The following is a 20,500-nucleotide window of genomic DNA, read 5'->3' on the forward strand; positions in this document are numbered from 1 at the left end:
CTCCTTCCGTGGAAAAGATCATAGCATCCAATGTTACAAATTTATATGAGATCAACAATTCTACAAGATGAAGGGAGATATATGACTGGCGTCTGTAACTTCTTTTGCATGCAGCCGAAAGCTTTCTGCTGAATACTGGAAGCACATCGGATAATACAAGATGTTAGCTTCTAACTTGAAGAACTTGGGAAGGCACGGAAACTACCACAAAGTCGAATTTTGAGGAAAGAATGCAGAAAGATTCTACCATCAACTACTGAAGCCCTAGATTTCGGAGAGATTGGCATGAAATCGATCGATTGATCGAGAGAGAGAGAGGTTCTCAAACCCAAATAGATCCGATAACACTTATTTTGCGGGTTCGCGGATCTAATCAAGATGGTTGACATATATATCTCTTTATTCCTAATTGTTGGAAATTTTTAAATAGCACCCTTCATGTTATCTATATTATGGTTCACACGCTACATAATTGATATTTCTAATTTCGACACTGCGTTTCAACTTAAATTTGCAGAAAACATCTTACTTTAGATTTGACCCTATAATTTCTTGGCAGGCAACGCTAAATGGAATAATGGAAATTTATGCGATCGTATTTCCAATCTCCACATTTTGATTTCTAAGGTTAATCAAGCCAAGTATTATAATCGGGTTATATTTCTAGCTTTATTTTCTCACTGAAAGTCTAGCAATAAATGTGAAATTAAAGGTTTTCTTTCTTTTTTTCCTTGTTTTCGAAATTGTTAATATCATCTGCTATACCTGTAAACTATTTTCTTCTTGTACTATTCTGACCTCTCTTATACTATACTTGCTTGCGAGTAATAGCTTGGATGCCTGGCATTAGTCCATATGTCTTGCAAAAAGACAATTGCAGCAAAGAAATGTTGGCTACCATGAATTGTACATCTTTAGAGGTACCTGGAAATTGTTATCAATATAATTCGCTCAACACATTAACCAGACAACAGCATTAAGTTTTCAATTGCAAGTGAAGTAAAAGCAATGAGATTGGATGCAGCAATTCTAAAGATTACACAAAACAAATCTCTGTTTCAACTATCAGAAGAAAATTTCTAAAATGACTTTCCCAGGGGATCTCCATAATAAAGCCAATTGGAGGTGCCCCTAATCTGCATCCATTTCCTCCAGTGCGGCTTTCGCTGCTGCTTTGGCTTCCTCAAGGAGGTCATCTGGAACCTGAAAGTTGTGTAGTTGTCATTTGGACAAAAGATCAGAATCATGTGTACTATATGTCAAGCTTTAAATCAGTCAAACTTATTAAGGGTATACAGAAAAGCTATTAAGAAAAGATTGACCAAAACTGCAGGATATGCAAAGTGCACATGACCTTTATCTGGCTCTTCTAAAGACATCAGGACATGGGTCATGGGAAATCAAGAAGATAAGAGTCCCAAATAAAAGTTTAGACCATTGAGTCACCATGGGGTGCAATAACAACTGATTGATCTATTATAGAGCTCAACTAATACCAAGCTAAAAGAGTGTTAAACAGAAGTGGCTCACAAGCTGGTGCGCCAATAACCATGTGCTCTCTATTGATAGATATGAATATATAACACGCCAATTTTTTAACCCAGTAGATAGGAAAATGCTATGGAGAAATTGTGGTGCACTGCCTAAATTTCAGAAAGTACAAACGGAAGTGAAGAAGATGAGCAGATGGTCTGAACTAAATATTTGTTAGATGAATATTATCTAGCAAGAGAAGGGACCATAGAAAATAAGATAAGATGAAGATAAAAGAAATTTGAGAAGTAGGAAATGAGGGCCTGTGATTTGAACTAGACGACATATAGAGATAATCACTGAGTCAACTCTGGGAACATAGGAAATCACATTGACAAGAGGTTATTATTGATTATTCACATAAATTAAAAAGAGAAACTCTTAATATTTCCTTCTTTTATTGGCTTATTAGTGAAATAGGAGCTTGAATATGAAAAGCAAATTATTATATAGTTGAAGCTTCTTTTGTTCAAGTTAACAAGGAAGAGAAGTGCAAAATAGATGTGCAGCAGTTAAACTAGTTGAGTACAGGAAAAGAGAATTGAAACTCCATGGTCATGTTCTTACATGCCATAGAGACGATGCATTGAAACTAGGATGTGGAACTGTAATGAAAATTGTGGGGTCATTTACTACATAGTAAGCCCTCATAAGGAGACAGTAAAGACAGATTAACAATAAAGACATGAGTCAACTGGAAAATGAAACAACAAATCCAGCAGCTTGCTAGTTACCTTCTGATGCTGGCGATTTGATTCATCACAGACCCAGCTCATTTCCAACTCAAATGCTTTGTCCTTTGCCTCATCATGAACTCCATAAATTCTGCATGTGACAAAGAAGAACGCACAGATAAATATATGCAAGGAAAAAAAACTCAAATGTTTTCTTCCTAAAAGTCAAATATAACATTTAGACTTGTCTGCTCATATGGAGGACGATTTTCATGCTCAACAACGAAAACTATGTTTGAAAGGATGCTTGTAATTGGTCAGAGAGCTCTAACTCAAGTGAACCATTTTAACCATCATGTCTTATATAAGTAATAAAGTATAAGAAACATTTGTATATTCTAGGGACTAGATGTACAAATAGACATGCAACAAATTTAAAGTTTTTGCCAAAACCACAATGTTCACTTTGACGTCATTTTTCGTAAGTCCATCTAGTTCGTACAGATTATTTCATGATGTAAAACATGACAAAGGTCAATTTCTAAACAAAACTGTTAAAACACATCCAGCAGTCTTAAAGTCAGTATGACAGATAATACAAGAGTTACAAAGTTGCCCTGGTAAAAACAAGCTTCTACTACCTTAGAAATTGACATAATTTTCTATTTGAAGAGTCACACGAGTTATCCAAAATTGCATGGTTCCAAAGCAGCTTGTCACCTTCATTTAACTTCTTGTAAGACATCGTAAACTGAAAGCACCTTCCCTCATATCCCCAATTGTACCATTCAATTATTCAATTTTATACTATGTGGATGCTTGTAGATGCTTCTTATTTTGAGTCCATATTTTATTTTGGATAATTCAAGGGTATACTAATATGCTTTCTTTTTTAAGATAGGCTGTTAAAGTATGTTGAAAAGAAAAGGCCAAAAACATAAATATATGTAAAATATGTGTGTGCGAATGTGTGTGTGTGTATATATATATATGCAATCTGCAGAGATGGAATCTTTGGAAAAGAATCCAATATTCAAGGAAAGTGCCTAAAATATCGCTTTATGAAGGCTTTTACCATCTTGCAAGTTACAACTTCATTCACACCAAAGACTAGATGCTACAACAACTTATAAGCAAAAATTTGCAACTCAGATGTGCAATTTTAACAATAAAAACATGGCCCAGTGTCAAGAGGCAACAAGTCATTGGACAAGGATGAAAAATGATGAAACACTTACATCTTGGCAACTTCAATAACCCCTTCTCTGCAAGTTAGTTCAGAAAGCTTCAGTTTCTCTATCTCTCTGCAATCATGAAAGGTAACCAACATGAGGACTGGGCATTATTAAAGTATGATGCTATTACATTGCCATAACATTAAGTGCAAGTAAATTGGAAAATGGAATTCTTCTAAAATGTGTAAAATGTACAAACAAAGTATACTTGTAGCCTGAGTAACTCTGCAGTGGAAGGATAGTTCTCAATCGATAAATCAAAGTAAAAAATGAATAAGAAATGACCAATATTGTTAACGTACGTTTTGGCAGCCTGCCTTCCCTTTCCAATTGCAGCACCGAAGTACCTCTGCAAAGTTTTATTTAAACAAGATTATAAACTTTGCATATGTAGAAAATCAAAGAAAATAGATAACTACTAGGTATGACGTAATGCTCATGCACATGCACATTTGCATGTGTCATACTGCATGCAACCAAATAAAAATGCAAGGGAATCAGTAGGTTTTTCTTACAAGAATAAGGCTAGTGAAGTAAGAATAAGAAGAATAAATAACATCTTGAAGAAAAAAATAAAAAGAATAAACATTTCAACATCTATATTGCATGTCGGAATGAGAACTTACATATGAGATTCCTGAGGGTTCAATCATGTAAAGTTGTGGACCATCTCTGTCATAGCCTCCAAGAAGGATTCCACAACCAAAAGGCCTGCGGCACCATCAACCACAGTAGCTTGAAGTTTGAAAATAAATTAAACTAATACATTGACCTAAGCAGTGAGCAGTAATAACTATGTGACAAGTGAACACACCAGTGGACTGTCTTACCTCAGCCACCAATAGAGAGTGCAGAGATGAACATAACTGGCAACACGATCTGCAAGTTCTTTCACAGGTATGGGCTCCCCATATACCCTATAAATGGTAACAACAATAGAGTATAATAACTTGCTCACCTAAAGAACAAGGGAGAATGTTGATTTTCTTTCGTATGTTTGGGATAACTCAAAGAAGTTTCCCAACAGAATTATTTGAGAGTATTTTGATGCTAACCTTTCATAACTGATTGCTTCTGACTTTGCTCGTGCAACAATTTGCCTACCATCTGCTGCTAAGCCAGCAACAGACTAAATATGAAAGAACGAAATCAGATTAAGTAGAAATTTGGAAGAATACATGAAGAATAACTAGAAAATCTCGGCAAAATTATCGAATCACATGTTTTTATAAAGCTCAAAAGGTTATTGGTATTCTAGGTTTGTGGTTAGAAACACCAAATGTTTGATTAAAAACATAACACTAGATGAACCTTGAAATGGAATAAACAGAACGCTCATATTAAAGAAAACAACCAGCTAAAATATCCATCTTGTATGCTATGTCTTTAAGAGAACACGAAATCACAAGTTGAAATATATTCAGACAACAAATATGTACCAAGAAGGAAACCAACCATCTTGATCCACCCGAAATCTATAGTTCACTTTAGTCCTTGAATGCTATGATGAAAGTTCCACTTATTTGTCAACAGTCAACACATCAAATATTTTTCAAGTCAGCCTCTTTGAACCTTTCAGGCATAAAATTAATCTGCTCCTCCCTCAGCACATCAAAATCCATTTTTTTGGCATCATTTTCCTACCTCAACTCTCCACATGCATGCCATCACGAACTTGATGAATGCTCCATTCAAGAAACTTCATCAAAATCAGACCCCTCTCTAAGAGATAGATGCATAATCTACTTGAGCCTAGTCATTCCCCAAAATATGCTTCCATCACAGCAGCACCAATTCTTAGATCATCCACAAGCCACCGAGTTGTAACTGTCAATCGCTATGTTTCTCTCTTTTACTGTGGCATCGTCGCTGCTTGCATACAGCTTAACTCAACTAATCCTCAAACAGAAATCACTTTCCCTAAATCCCACATTACGGTGGCTCATCCACTTAATAGTGTATTGCAAATGTTCAATTTACATAGAAGCAACAGAAAAAGAAAGCCTACGAGTACAAATCCATGAAATTCACAAGAAATTACCATGCCAGAGTGACGATGAACCGAGTGTATCCTCCGATTTGATCCCGCCAACATCATCTTGGACGATATCAACTTCTCCACTCCCTGAAGCTCAAAAAGTTAAAAATTTTAGCAAACACAAAAAGGAGAAGATAATGTTTCAAGCTCGAATCATATAAGTCCATACCATGACGATCCCATCCTTGCATTTGATCCCAACCACAGTCCTACACAAGAAACAAGCAACAGGATCTCAACATTAGCTCAACGAAACGATAAAACAACAATAAGAACCTCAAACAACGATCAATCGACCAAATAGATGAACAGATCGCGAAAAAAAAAAAAGGAAGAGAAGTAATGGATCGAACCCGCTGTTGTCGACGGCCTTGGCGGCGTACTCGATCTGGAAGACTCTGCCATCGGGCGAGAAGGTGGTGACGGATAAATCGTAGCCTGTACCGATGCTGCTCATCGTGTTGCCCTTCTTTGTTCCAACTCCACAAACGAGCGAACCGAAATCGAAATGGAATTGGGGAGTAAAGAGAGCTTTTTGTTGCAAGGGTTTTCTTCGGCGTCAAGATAGAAATAAAAAGACTAGTGCTGCCAATAAATTAGCCGGTCTTGCCGACCCATAATTATTACAAAATTACCCTCATGAAGTCGTTCTCGGGTCCAACCGAACCAAGATTGGTTAATCGCAGGCTAGTTCTGGCTAAATTACATCTTGCACCCTGGCGAATAAAAATTCATAATTTGCCCACCGAGCTCTTGGAAAATAAATAATTCATCAGGGCTTTAACCGCAAAAAGAGATAAACGTTATTACTACCTCTGCATATTGTTTAGTATTAGATAATCTGAGGGTCATCGCATTAGCTTTTATGTTGGATTTGTATTTGGTAGGGCTGTAACTGAATCTAAATTATTCATGTAACTCGGATATAAATTTTAATTTTTCGATCCATATAATAGATGGGTAGTATCCGAATTCTGATTGAGAGCAAATAGATGGATTTATTTGCTCTCTTTTTTTTAAAGTCCATAGACAATTGATAAGTAGTCCAATATTTAAATTTTGTAAATAGAAGTCTTAGATTAGTTTAATTCCTACATAGTATGAATAATCTTGAGCCTCCCAAAAATAATTTTCTCACTACTATTATGTTTACTTAATTTGTTAAGCCTGTGTCATTTTGAGTTATTAAACTATCATAATTGAGGGCCCAAAGTTGTGATTTATTGCTTTGAAATGAGATTATTATATTTTCAATATAGAGGTTATTTATGAGGAATTTAAATCCAGTCAATTATTCCATTAAATTTGAATCTGATTCGAGTCTATAATATGATAATCTACTCACGTTCATGAGATCAGAAAATAAGGTGAATGCTAGTAGATGCATGCAAGTAAATGCACTTGTACACTCACCAACAAACGTAATATTCCATGGAAAGGTGCCACTATATTTTTAGATGCATGCATATGAAAAGAAGGAAGAAAACTAGAGAAGCAGCAGTGACAATTTGCAATTGAAATCCATCAGCAAGAAAACTAGCAGATCAAATGGAACCTCATTTCAACAACTTATGGGGAAAAATCAAGAGAGATGATGGAAGGTTAGATGGATAGAGAATTAGGAAACACATTCTATTGTACAACTACCTCATGTAAACATATGTAGTATCTGAAAGAATAGTATCCAGAATAATTGCTCCTAGTGCTCACTGCTCAAGCAAACCCACAATCCAATGAGAAACTAAGGGAGATTGCCAATTTACACTGATGGGTGTGCTTGATGCTGACACCCATTAAAAAAAATATTTTGTCACAACCATCAACTAAAGTAAAACTAAACACAAATGCTCACTTTTGTGATTAGTGCAATCCATACACTGAAGGCAGTCCTGGCTGAACTGATTCAAGCAGCAAAGAACAGTTAGGCCAGCAATATTAGAATGTCCATGCTTGCCATTAGAAGAGGAAAGAATAGCCCAGAATCTCAAAATCAATCATCAGTGAGCTGCGCTAATAGCTCCTCAATCAAGCAGTTGCTATGGAACTTCCACAAGGAACAAAACAACCAAGAAATTGCTGATGCCAGTGAATTTGAGCAAAGGATCTTAGAGCCCCCTTACAAACAGATGATTCAAGGCCGTCGTTTACTTTCGAACTTCACACAACTTATAATACTTAGACGTGATATTTCTATGAGTTATGATCCAAATCAACGGAAATAGTTGCTCCAAATGATCCTGAACTGCAGGTTCTGCCAAAACTAAGAATCTAATTTTGACGCATTAATTTCCTTTCCATGATCTTCATTCATTGACTTTCTTAATCTTCTCAACCATATGTCATAGTCCATTGGGTATGGAGTTCCACAGAGGCTGTCAACATAATCGGCAAAAGCTTTCAGCACTGCTGAGATCTCACCAAGCTTCTGCTGTATAATTCTTCTTGACCAAGACATTTCCCTCCATTCAAGTGCCCCTTCAACTGAGTCCAGCTCTGGAGAAACCCCACCACAAGAAAAATATAAGAGGTAGATTAAACTCTCGGCATCTGATGCTGCACATAGTTTCCCTTCCTGAAGAGCGTATGTAGAGGAGAAGAAAAGATTCATAGATGGGCGGTCCCTGTCCTCCAGAACAGCATGACCCCACCCAATCAGTACAAAGAAAGGATGCTTTGAGCCCTTGCTTACACAGATCACATTCTCTGGGTGGATGTTACCATGTCTGATTCCTGCTGAGGATGCAGCAGAAAGAGCAGATAAGCAGTCATGGCAACATCTGAGAGCTTCTTCAGCACCAAATATACCATTTCTCGTCAGACAGGAAACAGTCTCGCCAACAGGGGAGGTGACAAGGATTGGGGTACCAATCCATGGGTGACTACATGTTCCATCAGAGTTGGACTCCTTACATTCGCTTGGGTGGACAATGCGTCCAGATGCAACCACTTCAGGTAGATACTTACTGGACAGGCCTCTTTGCTTCATAAGAGCTAATACTTTCATCTGCCTTTGAACTTGGTACCACAATTTCATATCCTCCCAAGAAGATTCCAAATGAGAAGGACGTGAGCCAACATACAACAGAAGTGGTTTTGTTGGTTCCTCTACAGGAGTGGCACTATAAATAGGAAGTTCGCTATCAGTAAGAACTTCATTAATCTGGAATCCCTTCTGCCTGTTCGATTCTTCCATCCATAAAAGTGATCCTATCTCAAGCTTCATAGTTTCCTCAGGTACAACATTAACAGATTCTTCCTGGAATTCGACAATTTCGGGGGATTGTCTGTGCTGCTGGAAACGGGATAGACCAATTCCATTAGCATGTGTTTCTAGTAGTTGCCTTTCTCCATTAGCATGTGTATCTAGTAGTTGCCTTTCTGATCTCCGACTTTGTAGGCGCGAACTATGTTCTGTGGCTAAATCTTCAAGAGAATACTTTGGCATTCCACAAAACTGAACCATAGAGTAGAAAGTTGCAAGCAGAACATGGAGAGTCCCAACATCTCCCCAATTGGCATTTCCAAGCTTGTTCCAGATTTGATCAACAGGAGAAACACTAATTTTGGCATGATCTTTGATCCATGCAGCTGCACATTCATAGGCATCTTTAATATCAAAGTCCAACTTTCTCACATCACCTTCAAATTTTACCACAACACCATACTGTGAATCAAGCAGAAGCACATAAACACAACTTGAATTGGAAATAACAGTAGATGATCTGCTCAGGCTTCGGGAAAGCAGAACACGGAGAGCGAAGAATAGTGCCTCCCCCAGGAGTGCATGACATTGCTGCTGGTCCTTCTGAAATAAAAGACTGCTGATATCAGGCCTCAACAAAGCTAATTCAATAATCTGATCCCATTTTCCATGTGCATGCTGATTATTTTTCAGAAATATAGCAATCGCACAAAGACCTTCAAGCTTCCCACTGGCAATAGCCTTCTCAGCAGGATAAAATTTGGAACTTGTACTATGTATACAGGCAACTGAAAAGGGCACAGGTGCATCATGACCCCAAAAGGTCTCCCACAAGCCCTTAACACCTGCGTGTAAAAAATCTTCAATAGCAAGATGAGCACTAGCTTCAACAGCATCAGATGTTGATGCATAAAGAGCATTTGGCATCCGTACCAACTGTTGAAAAGAAACACCTTCTAGGGCATAATCGAAATGCTGAAGTTCTGTAAGATCGAAAGGAACATCAAAGGCAACTTCAGATATTCTTGAGAAGCAATCTTCAAGGTTTGCTGTCAAAATCTCACTATCGACAAACTTCCTGAGGAAATCCTTACAGCTAGAAGATGACAAACCCTTTCTCCGACCGTGTGATGATGCACTAGACCGTTTTGTCCCAGATCCAACAGATGCATGGTCAGGAGACCCACCTATCAAGTAGGAAACTGTAACATGCTTCAAATTGCCAAAGCACCATAACTAATGTAAAGAATGAAGAACAGACGATGAAATTGCAAGAAATTCTACAAACATTGATAATTGGTATACCCTACCGTAAAGATGATTACAACACCTAGTGTATAAAATTAAAATAGAGTTTGCAAACTCCTTTCACAACAGAAGTGATGGAGATGGATTATGCTCAATAGTTTTCAAACCTATGTCGGTTCACAAAGATAAGGACTACCCAACAATTCATATAAAAGAGCAGAATTTCCCAGACTTGGCTCCGAGCCTATCAAAAACCGAGAACAAGAACGCAATTCTACTCTCTGAAAACGAAATGCTCCTCGTAAGTGTCCAGCCCTTCAACCCAAAAACAAACCCCACAAAGAATAACCCAACAAATTCTCATCCCCGGGTTCAAAATTACCACCAAAACCACGAACTATCCACTGAAACCAACAGATCCAAGCAAAAAAACTCAAACCAAAAACAAACCCAAAACCCCATTTCCATGAAAACGAACAGAGACATCAAAAAGCTCCAATCTTGCCACCAGTAATCCAAATTTCTCCAGAAAAGAGAAAAATAGATATAGAAAGAGAGCAGAAGAAGCTCTCTGTGAGGATTGCTTTACCTTCCATTAGTCCTAGGGTTCGTTATCAAGGAGAGGAGATCTCTTTCTCCTCCTCCTGCTTCTTCTTCCTCTTCCTCCTCCCTCCTCCCTCCTGTCAAGAAGAACATATGTCGTCGCCAAACAAAATATATAATTCTCCTCTGCTCTCAGTGAACTCTCTCTCTCTCTCTCTCTAGCTATTTTTTAACCTTATTATCGGTTGCGCGTGATGGATCTTTCCAAAATTCTAAAATAGAGCGAGAAAGAGAAGAGAAGATATGAGATGAGAATATGAGATGAACGCTTTTTGTTGACAAGCGTGAATAGGATAAACCTATAATACTTACTTTGGCAATTTGTAGAATTACATTTGAATTGTCTAGGCTTTATCCGGGTATTTATCCGTGTTTCCAGTGCAGCAACTCTGATAAGTGGACAATGCTGATCTGGTGGGTCAAAACAAAATTCAAAACAATGCCTGTCAGGTCAACATGTAGATGCTTCCTGGCTACTCCTCACTGCTCTATAGCCCTGCAACTTTTGATTGTTTTATTATTATTATTATTATTACATTACATATATTTTTTATTCAAGAGTTAAAGACTAGAAATAACAAAAGCCAACCTACAGTGTAATCTTTATTTGATTTTCTTTTCACCTAATATAATTTTAAACTCTGATTTTTAAGTGTTGAGTTAAAATATATTTTAGTACTTATGTCTAAAATTATCTCACCTCCTTTTCTTTATAAGTTCAACAATGAGTCCATATACTTATAATTAATTTTTCTATTAATTTGCTCTTCATATTTATTAAGCAAAATACATAGATTTTATATATAGTATTATTAAATGACCAAAACACTCTTCATGGTCTGTGATAAAAATATATTTAATTTTTAATTATTATTTCAAAATATAACATGTGGGCCCACGATCATCTACCAATAGGGAGATAAAAGTGAGATCGTCGTCCAATGGTCGTCCACGTTCCGTTACTTTGAAGGCCCACCAAGAAATCTTTCATGGCCCATGTAGGAGAAGAGAAGTTCCAGTTCCCGAGGGGGTAACGGACCACGGACCACCCGTTCGCGAGATGCACCCACCACCAAAATATCGCCACCATATCGCGAAAAGAGATAAAACAAACTACGCGCGACTGGCTCACGAGTTAAAAGTGAAATAAGAAGTCTGCTCACAATCATTACTTGGAAAACAAAATTAGCAAAGCGTGAGATTGTAAATTAAAATAATTTCCCGATTTATTTTGCTATCCAGTAACTAAGTCATACCATACAAATGTATAAAGATTATAATTTAATAATGTCTTAGTTGAGTCACTCTTAATTTATTGCATCCTAACAACTATAAGTACCAAGAGGGGGGGGTCCTCCTCTGCTTCTCATGTTTTTGGAGTAATGAATACTGAGAGATTCTTTTCAAAGCTAAGAGACATCTATGAACACCATTAAACCTCCATGTTGTTTGGGACCATTGTGGAGATCACAGTGGCATCTATCTATGTCCAACTATATGATATGCCCCTTCGTTTTCCAGTTTTAATGCATGCATGTCATCATGTCTCGGTGTGTCTCCTCCTCAGCTGTTACAACCATGGCTGCATGATGGGAGCTCTTCTAATACATGCAATGTGTCGCGAAGTGGTGGGCCTATGTTGCTGGATGTGGGGAATTTCAAATTACTTGTGTCTGTAGGGGATCATGGGCATATTGAGAACTCAAACCACACGCTTGCTCACTATGTTTTCTGACACTATCTTCTGAATCTAGCTGTAAATCTGAAGGTAGTGGGTTATACTTTTCTTGCGTTCTACCTGCTTGTGACAATGCCTGATCCGAGAACAACATGAAAGTTAGGCTGTTAGGGAGAGAAAGAGAGGGAAAGAGCTCTGTGATTTGTTGTATTTGAAAGAGAGACATTTCTTTGTTAACAGTGGCACACAATTATGCCTTCCTGTCCTTGTGAATGAATATGAATGCAAAGGTAGGCATGTGTGGCGTAGGTATTTAGATTTGCTAGGAGTGGGACCTTATTATCAAGAAGGTATTCATGTGTAACTTGGTATATGATTCTAAGAGATAACAGTTAAAAGATCAGGATCATTTAGAAGAACATAATGTAGTCTACATAAAGTAAGATAAATTTGAAATGGAGTAGATCCTCAGTAAGTCCTGCATTAGCTTACTTCCTTAAGCTTTTTCAAAGTACTGAATTGTTTATAGTATAAAAATTGCATTGGCAAAGGAGGCATTCGCATTTAAAAGTCCTTAATTTTCTATAATAATAAGAATGAGCTTTTGTGTTGCGTAAGATTTTATATAAATTATGTGCATTTTATTATAAAAATATGCACCTCTAATGTTGAAACTAAACGCACTCAAAATTTAAAAATTCAATGGTGCTACTATCGAAACTTAAGAATTTTTTGGCGCAAATAGCCTGTTTTCAAACAATCATGCTGCTATTTCACAACTACAACTATATTCCCATAGCAACACTCTTTAAGTTCCGAGAAACAAACATCTGTGTGGTCTTCTACCTTTTAACCTGCATTATAACTTCTATTGCAAGCACTCGATCCAACCAACTGCCAATGAAAACCAAAACTGTAAAGAAACCAGTGTAGTGTCTTTTTTTCAATAACCATTCAATGAAACAATTAATTCCTTATGTCAAGAAAAGGTTATATGAAGAGTTCACAGTTATTATCTGTAGAGCTGTAGTTACTCCTAACGATAGCCATCTCTACGGTCTTGCTCCTCAGCCTCTTTATTGGCAGCTTGTACAGATTTAAACCACAGAAAGGCCTACACCAATATGTAAATCAGAAAATAACATAAGTTGGTGCCAATATTTCATTTGTATACGGATACCTGCATGTAATCTAAAACTTACTGATGTTGGTATTCCTGTAAAAACAAAGAATCCAAGCAATGGTGCATAAAAAGCACTATCAGAGTTGAGGACCCCAAAAACAGGTCGCTGATTCACATACTCGAATATTGAACCTATCTGCGAAAAATTGTTTCTATCAGCAAAACTAAGATGGAAGACAACCAAAAGGTAACAGAAACCAAGAGGTACAAAACATACTGCTGCTATAGCTGTCACAGCCGAAGCAAGTAAATATGCATAAAAGGGGATCTCAATTGTTGATTCAGTTTTCTTATTTCCTTCATCACGAGCCCAGGGAGGGGGTTCATCGGAATCTGGTCTAGCCCAAGAAGGAATCTTTTCATCTGATTTGCTAGATTTAGCAGAACCTTTTGTAACGCAAACCACAACTAGTCTCCGAGACAATGCTGCTGACTGGTGAGCAAGATGACATTTGTTTTGATCACATAGAAGAGATAGAGATGAAGGTCTGAGCTGAACGATTGGCCTCAATCCAAGAAATCTTAAACAGACTTGCTTGCTCAATTTAACATTAGGAGTGCAGAGAGACATCACTGTAGCCATCAGCACTCTGCTGCAACTTTAGTTTGACGCCTTAAGCTGGAAACTAAATTAAATAAGAAATTGCCATGATGCACAAATGTAGTTGCAATTTAAACTTCAGGGTGCTTTTAAAGAATACGAGGTATTCAGATAGTCAAAATAACTCATTGGCATCCATTATTGGATTATTTTGACTTGGTAGTAAACTGCATCGACAATCTCCAAACGTGATGAAAGGACAACCAAATTATTGAGTATTCATCTTGCTTACTCTAGCGTGAGCTTCAAATTTTTTTTTTTTTAAAAAAAAAAGGAAGATTCTAGTTTTCGATGCCTTGAAAAGTGAGAAGCACTCTCATGCAAAACCTAGGTTGGCTATGTGCATACACATCTGCTTCAATGAATTTGAGCTATCTAGTCCAACTTGCATTATTAGATCATTATGAATTAAACCAACTCCATGATTTAGAAGTTATAATGACTTTGCATCGAACATAGTTGTTCCTATTAGTGCAGTGAAAGTTCTTGTTGAATCATCTTAAAGGGTCTGTAAAAAATTTCTCAGCTAGAAATCTGATGCTAAACTCAAATGATCAGTGTCAAGTAAGTTGGTCTTAAACTTCACTAAATCCTTCCGTACAGTGTCATCAGCTTGCCATTCTGGATTTGCACATTGTGTAATCTTGATGAGAAACAGCCACCAGCAATATCATTATATTAGAATTTAGAAGTCCACCTCCCATCTTGCTACAAGTGAAATCTTTGTGACAAGCAAATAATGGCAATCCATCTAACCAATAAAATTTTCCTCTCGATGCAAGGGTTTCTCTGCAAGTGCACAATTAGCAGAAGGCATTCCTGAGTTGAACCACCCTTCCTCACCTCCTTATGCCCAATATGCTCTTGTCTTCCCTCTTCCACTTAATAATCATCTAAAACAGCAAAGCCAAAATTTTGGCCCTTCTTTGACCATCAAGTTTCAATCTTTGCTTACTATTACATTTCTTTATCTCAATCTAAATCAAAATACCCACATCTATGATCATTTAAGCAACAAGAAAAAGGATAAAACCAACAAAAAGAAAAAGAAAAAAACCACTCAAAATCCATTCTTTCTTCTTCTCCCCTCTATATTAGTATTCAAAAGCTAAACTGCCATTTCAAATCCAATCAATTTAAAAACCCAAATCGGATCATTCTTATGCTACATCCCACCGTTCAGATCCAACCGAGTCCATATTGGGTTATCAAAATCCAGCAAGTAACACAAAAAGAGGAAGAAATAAACAAGAAATCGACGATAAAAGAAGAAAAACTGAACCTTTTGCTCTCCTTCCACAAACCAACAAGAGGAGATAACGCATCAATCACATGGAGGGAAATCCATCGACCCACTTTTGGGTGAGGAAAAAGATGTGGAGGCAAGTGAGCAAACTCCTCCACCGTTCGCATACAGGCCCTGCGACGACCCACAGATGGCCCGGCCCAATAGCCTACAAAGAGCCCAGAAAGTTTTCTTTTCCTGAAACACCCCTTCCTTTTACATATTTGCAAATTACCTCCTTTGTTAAGTGAATTTACATTTCCCACCCTATTTTCCAGCCCAAAGTTTATTTTAATTTCTCAATACATCCTTCTCTTTTCAATATATAAATTACATATAATATTATTATTCTTTTCCTTAACACATTTGAAGATGAAATGAAACTTTTTTTTAAAGAGGAGAAAGTGCTTAACAAATGTCCCAGTTAACCAAATGCTGCTAGAATTCAAACATAATAATTATATGACATGAGCTCTTCTAATAATCTGATCACAATTATATTGTTTCGAAATGAAATTTATTTTCACTCTAAACTAGTAAACCAATACTTCTCCGACGATCTAACAATCAACTTAATATTGCTTCGTATTTAATTTGCATAAGAAGGCCCTTCCAAGCGAATATAATCATACATGACCCCCACAAATTTATCTCCTCCCCTAGATTGAGCGAGGTAGATAGTATTTTCGCCGGCCACAAGCAATCTCCCCTCGATCTCAACATCAAAATTCCACTGGAAGCCATGGATTCCGTGCCTTGCAATGGCATTGCTATCGCCGGATTCTGGCGTCGTAAATTGGATCACTCCATCTGGGTCGTTCACTCGAACCTTGAATTCACCAAAAAGAGAGAAATTTTTTTATCAAAAGTTATGGAAGAACGTATATAGAGTTTTGATTGTGTCAGAGAGGATTAAAACCTGAAGCCGAGAAAAATGTGCAGCTGCAATGCCTAGTCTCAGTGTATATAATCCATTTGTTTGGATAGAGTTTAGATTGAATTTTATCTGCCATGTTGTAGGTTGGTAATTGTTTCCCACCAGCCTGCATGCAGTACATGAGTTCAATTATTTCCCTCCTTTTGTAGTTTTGAATTTCTTAGATTGAGTGTACCTACCTTGTAACATGTGCAAAGAACCAATCTTTTCTGTAGTCACTGACATTAACTCTGTAGACTAAGTCTTCAGTCGGGTATAAATCGGTGTACCTCGCCCACAAGCCATACTGCCTATACCTGTTGAATCGAAGCAGAAGATTATGTATAAATGAGATAAGAACATCAGTCATATATATATAAGATCATTCTAGTCTTAGTAATAGGACTAACTTTTCTTGTTTGACATAGAGTTTATTGACATATTCTGGCATAGGATCTGGCACGAAGAACTCAGCGGCAGTGCGGTCTGGGATGCCGATTTCCCACAGTGTAGGACCAGCCCTTGGTGGTTCAAATATAAGATCATCAAATTTGATGCTAGAACCTGCTGAAAACTTAGTTTAGTAATTTTTCAATTCTAGGTTAAGAATGCCAATGTTAGTCAAGTAGCAGTTGATGATTTGTTAACCTGGAGTGATGGTTATGGAAGAATTATGCATGTAGTCCCCATAAATTCCAGGAACCCATGCATAAAGATTGTAGTTTCCAGCTCTGATGCTGTCAATTGTGAAATATCCTTCAGTATCAGTTCTGGTCCAGAATTGGTATCCCTATGCAGCAAACAAGATGGTTGAAGTAGTAAAATTTAGCGCCGAAAGTTAATTAGGATGGTATTCCTTACCTTGCCTTCTGTTTGCCATGATCCTAGTTCTCCTGGTAAGGCCAAGCCAATGTAGGCCAAATTTGCAGGCATATCTTTGCTTCTAATGTACCTTAGACAAGTAAGATCTCTGATTAGTATCTTCTTCTTCTAAGGCAATTGATAATAGAATTTTTCGAACTAATCGAGTATCAAGCAAAATTTCTCGTTTTGGTCAGAACTTTTGTGGACAGTAAAGAATTTTCCTTTCAACTGAAAAGTTATGCTAACATATTCAACTGACTAATTTCTGATAAGATGACAGATTGAGATCATGTACCTATCTCGAACTAACAATCGACCGTTAACTGAACCTCTTTGGTTCGTCTTCGGGAATCCCTCATAAGCAGGAAAGCTATATGGCCAGCTCTTCTGTTCAGTCTGCATCTGAATCAGAGAGAAGAATTTGATTGCAGATAATAAGCTTACTGATTTCAAGAACTGAAAGGAAAAGTAGAATTGTAATGAATTCGATGTCGTAATATAGTTGGAGTAGGACCAGAACCTGTGCTTTTGCATCCTGCCATGCATCTCTTTCTACTGCAGCTGAATTCAGATAGATGAAAACAGGACCATAGACTTTCTTCCAATAGTCCCCATCTTTTAGTCTGATGTGCATCTCATTTCCTATATAATGGTCACCTAAAAACATCTAAAGGCCCCGAGAATTAATCAGATTGCAGTAGGTACAAGTTATGATCATCTAGCATGTACAATCTAAATAGAGTCGAAGTATGTGACTAGAGAAAATGTCGCTCACCGCCAAGGAGATCGGACCAACATGGGAGGTGAGATCTTGCTTAAGTGGCCCCCCGCTTCGAAACTCATCACTAGGTGTGATGACCCAGAAACCAGTGGATGGATTGGAGCAAAACCAGCCATGAACATGGCTGTCCTTGTTCTCCATTGAATACTGATACTTATCATCCACCTGACAACAATGCCAACAAAATGATCAGATTCTTGAATTCTTGCAATTCTCCTGATCTTAAGTCCGTTTGCGTAACGCACCTCGCCTTTAAATTCTGGCTCAACTGGGTTTATGATGTGAACAGCTTCCTTGAAAGCCAGTTCCACAGCTCTGGGAGATTCTCGATCTGCAGAGCTCGGCATTTCTCTTTGCTTATTATCCGATATCGCCATGTATTTGAAGCTAACATGACCATAAGTCAGTTCAATGAGCAAACTTACAAAATTAGGACCAATGTCTAGAGGAAATTAACATGTTAATATATCTCTTACTGGTCTGGATGAAGCTTGAAGGCAATTCTAGCCTGCCACAAATCTATACCCGGCCAACCTCTTGGATGCTCAAAGATTGAATAACTGTAGAATCCGGAGCTACCTTTAAGCACTACAAACCTGAATGCAATGATACTTGGGTTATTGATCATGAACTCTTTTCTTGCTGCAAAAAAGAGTTGGAATAAAATACCTCGTTTCGGTGTTTAATTGAAGATTGCCAGGATTTGATGGATTCCATGTTCTACTGAAAGAAACTTCTATCTGATTCGGATTCTCTACTATGACCTTAAATTCTGTACCATCTAACCTGCACAACTTAGTCCCTTAACAATTAGATACACAATCTTTAATCAGAATTAAACACGACAACGTACACAATCTTACCGATCAAAGTAACATCCTTGTTCATTTCCAGGATGATTCCAAGCAACATCCCAGTACCTAAATGACATGACTGAAACATTAGTGAGCTCATCGAAGATATATCAAAGTAAACGAGGGAAAAAATAGGTGTTCATAGTTATATACCCTCCTGAATTAGACCCTTCAGGATCATACTCCAACAGGTTGCGCAGACCATTGTATCGGATTGTCGTAACGCGGCCCTCAGGCTTCGATATTGTGAGCTGGAGAATGCCATTATCTATAACCACCTGCAAGCCCATGAGAGTATGTTTACATAATTCACAGAACTAATGATCTGATTTCAAAACCTGAAATGAATACTATCCATTACCTGGTGATCTTCCACAGTTAACTGCACTCCTTGAGTACCAAGTGTTCTTGCGCAATTTGAAGGTGTAATTGCTAAACTCACTAGACATATGAACAAGAGAGTAGTATGAAAGTTGATCATCCAAAACTCATGAACAGACATGGTAACAGTGTATAAAGATATCAGAAACTGAAAGAATAAATAGAAACAACAAATGTGGGTCTGGATGGGCCATTGAAATAAAGAACACAAAAAGGAAATAGGTAAAATATAAATAACTATGAAACTATACCAACAATGAGGATCATAGAGAGCTCCTTGTTTACAAGAGAGTTCTCTCAATTACTTTGATATATGGGATGTTTTAAAGTCTAAATGCCTCCCTTTTACTAATTTGTAATCATAACTAATCAAGTAAGTTTCTTCAATCTAATGTATAACTTCTGGTAACTCTTCACCATCTTCAACTCCTCCTCGACTGGGGAATTAAAAGTTTGAATTAAATCCAACGTCACTGGGTGAAATTGATGATTGATGGTGATTAGAACACGTCAGGTATGCCAAACAACCAAAACAGAACGATAAAATTACAATTCACACCTATTAAAAATAAATTATTTAAAGAGAAAAGTTGAACTTAGTCAATTGATGGCAAAATATACAAAATACACTTCTATTCTCATTCCCCAAGTCAATCACCCCATTCTCCTTTCATATCCTTCCATTTTCTCTAAATAATTTATTCAAAAGTTCAATGGGACAAGTGTTGCAAAACAAAATTCCTAGTAAGATAAGATAAACTATTGTTTATATTTACAAACGCATTACTCTATGAATGTAAAAAAGCATTACTCTATGAATGTAAAAGGTAGCAAATTACCGTATACAATTATCCGTAGCAGAATGTTAATGACATTTGATCTTTGCTTACCCATCTTCAGTTTCTAAAAATTCTATAAGCATATCATAGTTTATGGGCTTATATATATATATATATATATATATACAGAAAGATTATTTAGTTAAGATAGAGATGAAAAGATTATTTAGCTAAGATAGAGATGAAAAGATTATTTAGTTAAGATAGAGATGAAAAGATTATTTAGTTAAGATAGAGATGAAAAGATTATTTAGTTAAGATGGAGAGGAAAAGATTATTTAGTTAAGATGGAGAGGAAAAGATTATTTAGTTAAGATGGAGATGAAAAGAATATTTAACTAAGATAGAGATGATAAAAAAACATTTTATTTTATTTCTTTATATTTTTGAATTATATTTAATGTTAACGGTATTTGAACAGTGGAACAATATATCAATTCCTTCTTGATATAACAACATCGGATGGTGTGCCTTCCTTTCTGTTATTTGTTTTTGTCTTTTTGTTATACTTTTGATTGCTTCTATATTATATATTTTATTATCCCATATTAATTATATACATAGGTGTCAACGACCTAGCATGCG

At 37.0% G+C, this 20,500-nt stretch overlaps 4 protein-coding genes across 7 annotated transcripts; all 4 read right to left on the reverse strand.

The window, feature by feature from the left end:
* Window positions 1-895: 895 nt before the first annotated feature.
* Window positions 896-6,096, reverse strand: LOC140790178 (proteasome subunit alpha type-3). The gene is made up of 10 exons (XM_073140137.1): window positions 5,834-6,096; window positions 5,650-5,689; window positions 5,484-5,567; window positions 4,498-4,571; window positions 4,273-4,359; window positions 4,069-4,153; window positions 3,745-3,791; window positions 3,446-3,511; window positions 2,268-2,358; window positions 896-1,203 (listed from the first exon to the last, which is right to left on the reverse strand). The coding sequence occupies exons 1-10, from the start codon at window positions 5,935-5,937 to the stop codon at window positions 1,132-1,134; spliced, it is 750 nt and encodes a 249-aa protein (XP_072996238.1). The 5' UTR covers window positions 5,938-6,096; the 3' UTR covers window positions 896-1,131.
* Window positions 6,097-7,072: 976 nt separating this feature from the next.
* Window positions 7,073-10,696, reverse strand: LOC140790177 (uncharacterized). 3 transcript variants are annotated; one of them, XM_073140136.1, is made up of 3 exons: window positions 10,520-10,692; window positions 9,777-9,869; window positions 7,073-9,665 (listed from the first exon to the last, which is right to left on the reverse strand). In XM_073140136.1, exon 3 carries the CDS (start codon window positions 9,607-9,609, stop codon window positions 7,741-7,743), a length of 1,869 nt encoding a protein of 622 aa, XP_072996237.1. In that variant the 5' UTR covers window positions 9,610-9,665; window positions 9,777-9,869; window positions 10,520-10,692; the 3' UTR covers window positions 7,073-7,740. The 3 variants fall into 3 exon arrangements, with proteins under 3 accessions (XP_072996237.1, XP_072996235.1, XP_072996236.1); XM_073140134.1 differs by having other exon boundaries at window positions 7,073-9,884; window positions 10,520-10,696; XM_073140135.1 differs by having other exon boundaries at window positions 7,073-9,869; window positions 10,520-10,695.
* A 2,205-nt stretch (window positions 10,697-12,901) lies between these two features.
* LOC140790858 (uncharacterized) lies at window positions 12,902-15,367 on the reverse strand. 2 transcript variants are annotated; one of them, XM_073141152.1, is made up of 5 exons: window positions 15,278-15,367; window positions 13,612-14,013; window positions 13,414-13,530; window positions 13,219-13,325; window positions 12,902-13,105 (listed from the first exon to the last, which is right to left on the reverse strand). In XM_073141152.1, exons 2-4 carry the CDS (start codon window positions 13,975-13,977, stop codon window positions 13,248-13,250), a joined length of 561 nt encoding a protein of 186 aa, XP_072997253.1. In that variant the 5' UTR covers window positions 13,978-14,013; window positions 15,278-15,367; the 3' UTR covers window positions 12,902-13,105; window positions 13,219-13,247. The 2 variants fall into 2 exon arrangements, with proteins under 2 accessions (XP_072997253.1, XP_072997252.1); XM_073141151.1 differs by lacking the exon at window positions 12,902-13,105 and having other exon boundaries at window positions 13,126-13,325; window positions 13,612-14,020; window positions 15,278-15,325.
* A 391-nt stretch (window positions 15,368-15,758) lies between these two features.
* On the reverse strand, window positions 15,759-19,197 carry LOC140790491 (uncharacterized). Its single transcript, XM_073140603.1, has 15 exons — window positions 19,057-19,197; window positions 18,849-18,973; window positions 18,705-18,761; window positions 18,511-18,627; window positions 18,318-18,437; window positions 18,087-18,228; window positions 17,836-18,006; window positions 17,581-17,727; window positions 17,356-17,462; window positions 17,058-17,148; window positions 16,845-16,986; window positions 16,607-16,760; window positions 16,397-16,513; window positions 16,200-16,323; window positions 15,759-16,109 (listed from the first exon to the last, which is right to left on the reverse strand). Exons 1-15 carry the CDS (start codon window positions 19,195-19,197, stop codon window positions 15,870-15,872), a joined length of 1,995 nt encoding a protein of 664 aa, XP_072996704.1. The 3' UTR covers window positions 15,759-15,869.
* Window positions 19,198-20,500: the final 1,303 nt, after the last annotated feature.

Source organism: Typha latifolia, chromosome 6 (genome assembly GCF_019914945.1).
Source record: "Typha latifolia isolate L0001 chromosome 6, TyphaL0001v2, whole genome shotgun sequence".
In the NCBI taxonomy this organism is placed as follows: domain Eukaryota; kingdom Viridiplantae; phylum Streptophyta; class Magnoliopsida; order Poales; family Typhaceae; genus Typha; species Typha latifolia.

Excerpts from the sequence above, each read along its gene's own strand:
- LOC140790178 (XM_073140137.1), bottom strand. The coding sequence starts at position 5,937 with ATGAGCAGCATCGGTACAGGCTACGATTTATCCGTCACCACCTTCTCG. Across the intron at positions 5,568-5,649 it reads GCAAGGATGGGATCGTCATG|GGAGTGGAGAAGTTGATATC; the intron begins GTATGGACTTAT and ends TTTGAGCTTCAG. Across the intron at positions 4,360-4,497 it reads GAAGCAATCAGTTATGAAAG|GGTATATGGGGAGCCCATAC; the intron begins GTTAGCATCAAA and ends TACCATTTATAG.
- LOC140790858 (XM_073141152.1), bottom strand. The coding sequence starts at position 13,977 with ATGGCTACAGTGATGTCTCTCTGCACTCCTAATGTTAAATTGAGCAAG. Across the intron at positions 13,531-13,611 it reads CTGTGACAGCTATAGCAGCA|ATAGGTTCAATATTCGAGTA; the intron begins GTATGTTTTGTA and ends AATTTTTCGCAG. Across the intron at positions 13,326-13,413 it reads TTACAGGAATACCAACATCA|GCCTTTCTGTGGTTTAAATC; the intron begins GTAAGTTTTAGA and ends ATATTGGTGTAG.
- LOC140790491 (XM_073140603.1), bottom strand. The coding sequence starts at position 19,197 with ATGTCTGTTCATGAGTTTTGGATGATCAACTTTCATACTACTCTCTTG. Across the intron at positions 17,728-17,835 it reads TTGGTCCGATCTCCTTGGCG|ATGTTTTTAGGTGACCATTA; the intron begins GTGAGCGACATT and ends CGGGGCCTTTAG. Across the intron at positions 16,514-16,606 it reads CTCTATGTCAAACAAGAAAA|GTATAGGCAGTATGGCTTGT; the intron begins GTTAGTCCTATT and ends TCGATTCAACAG.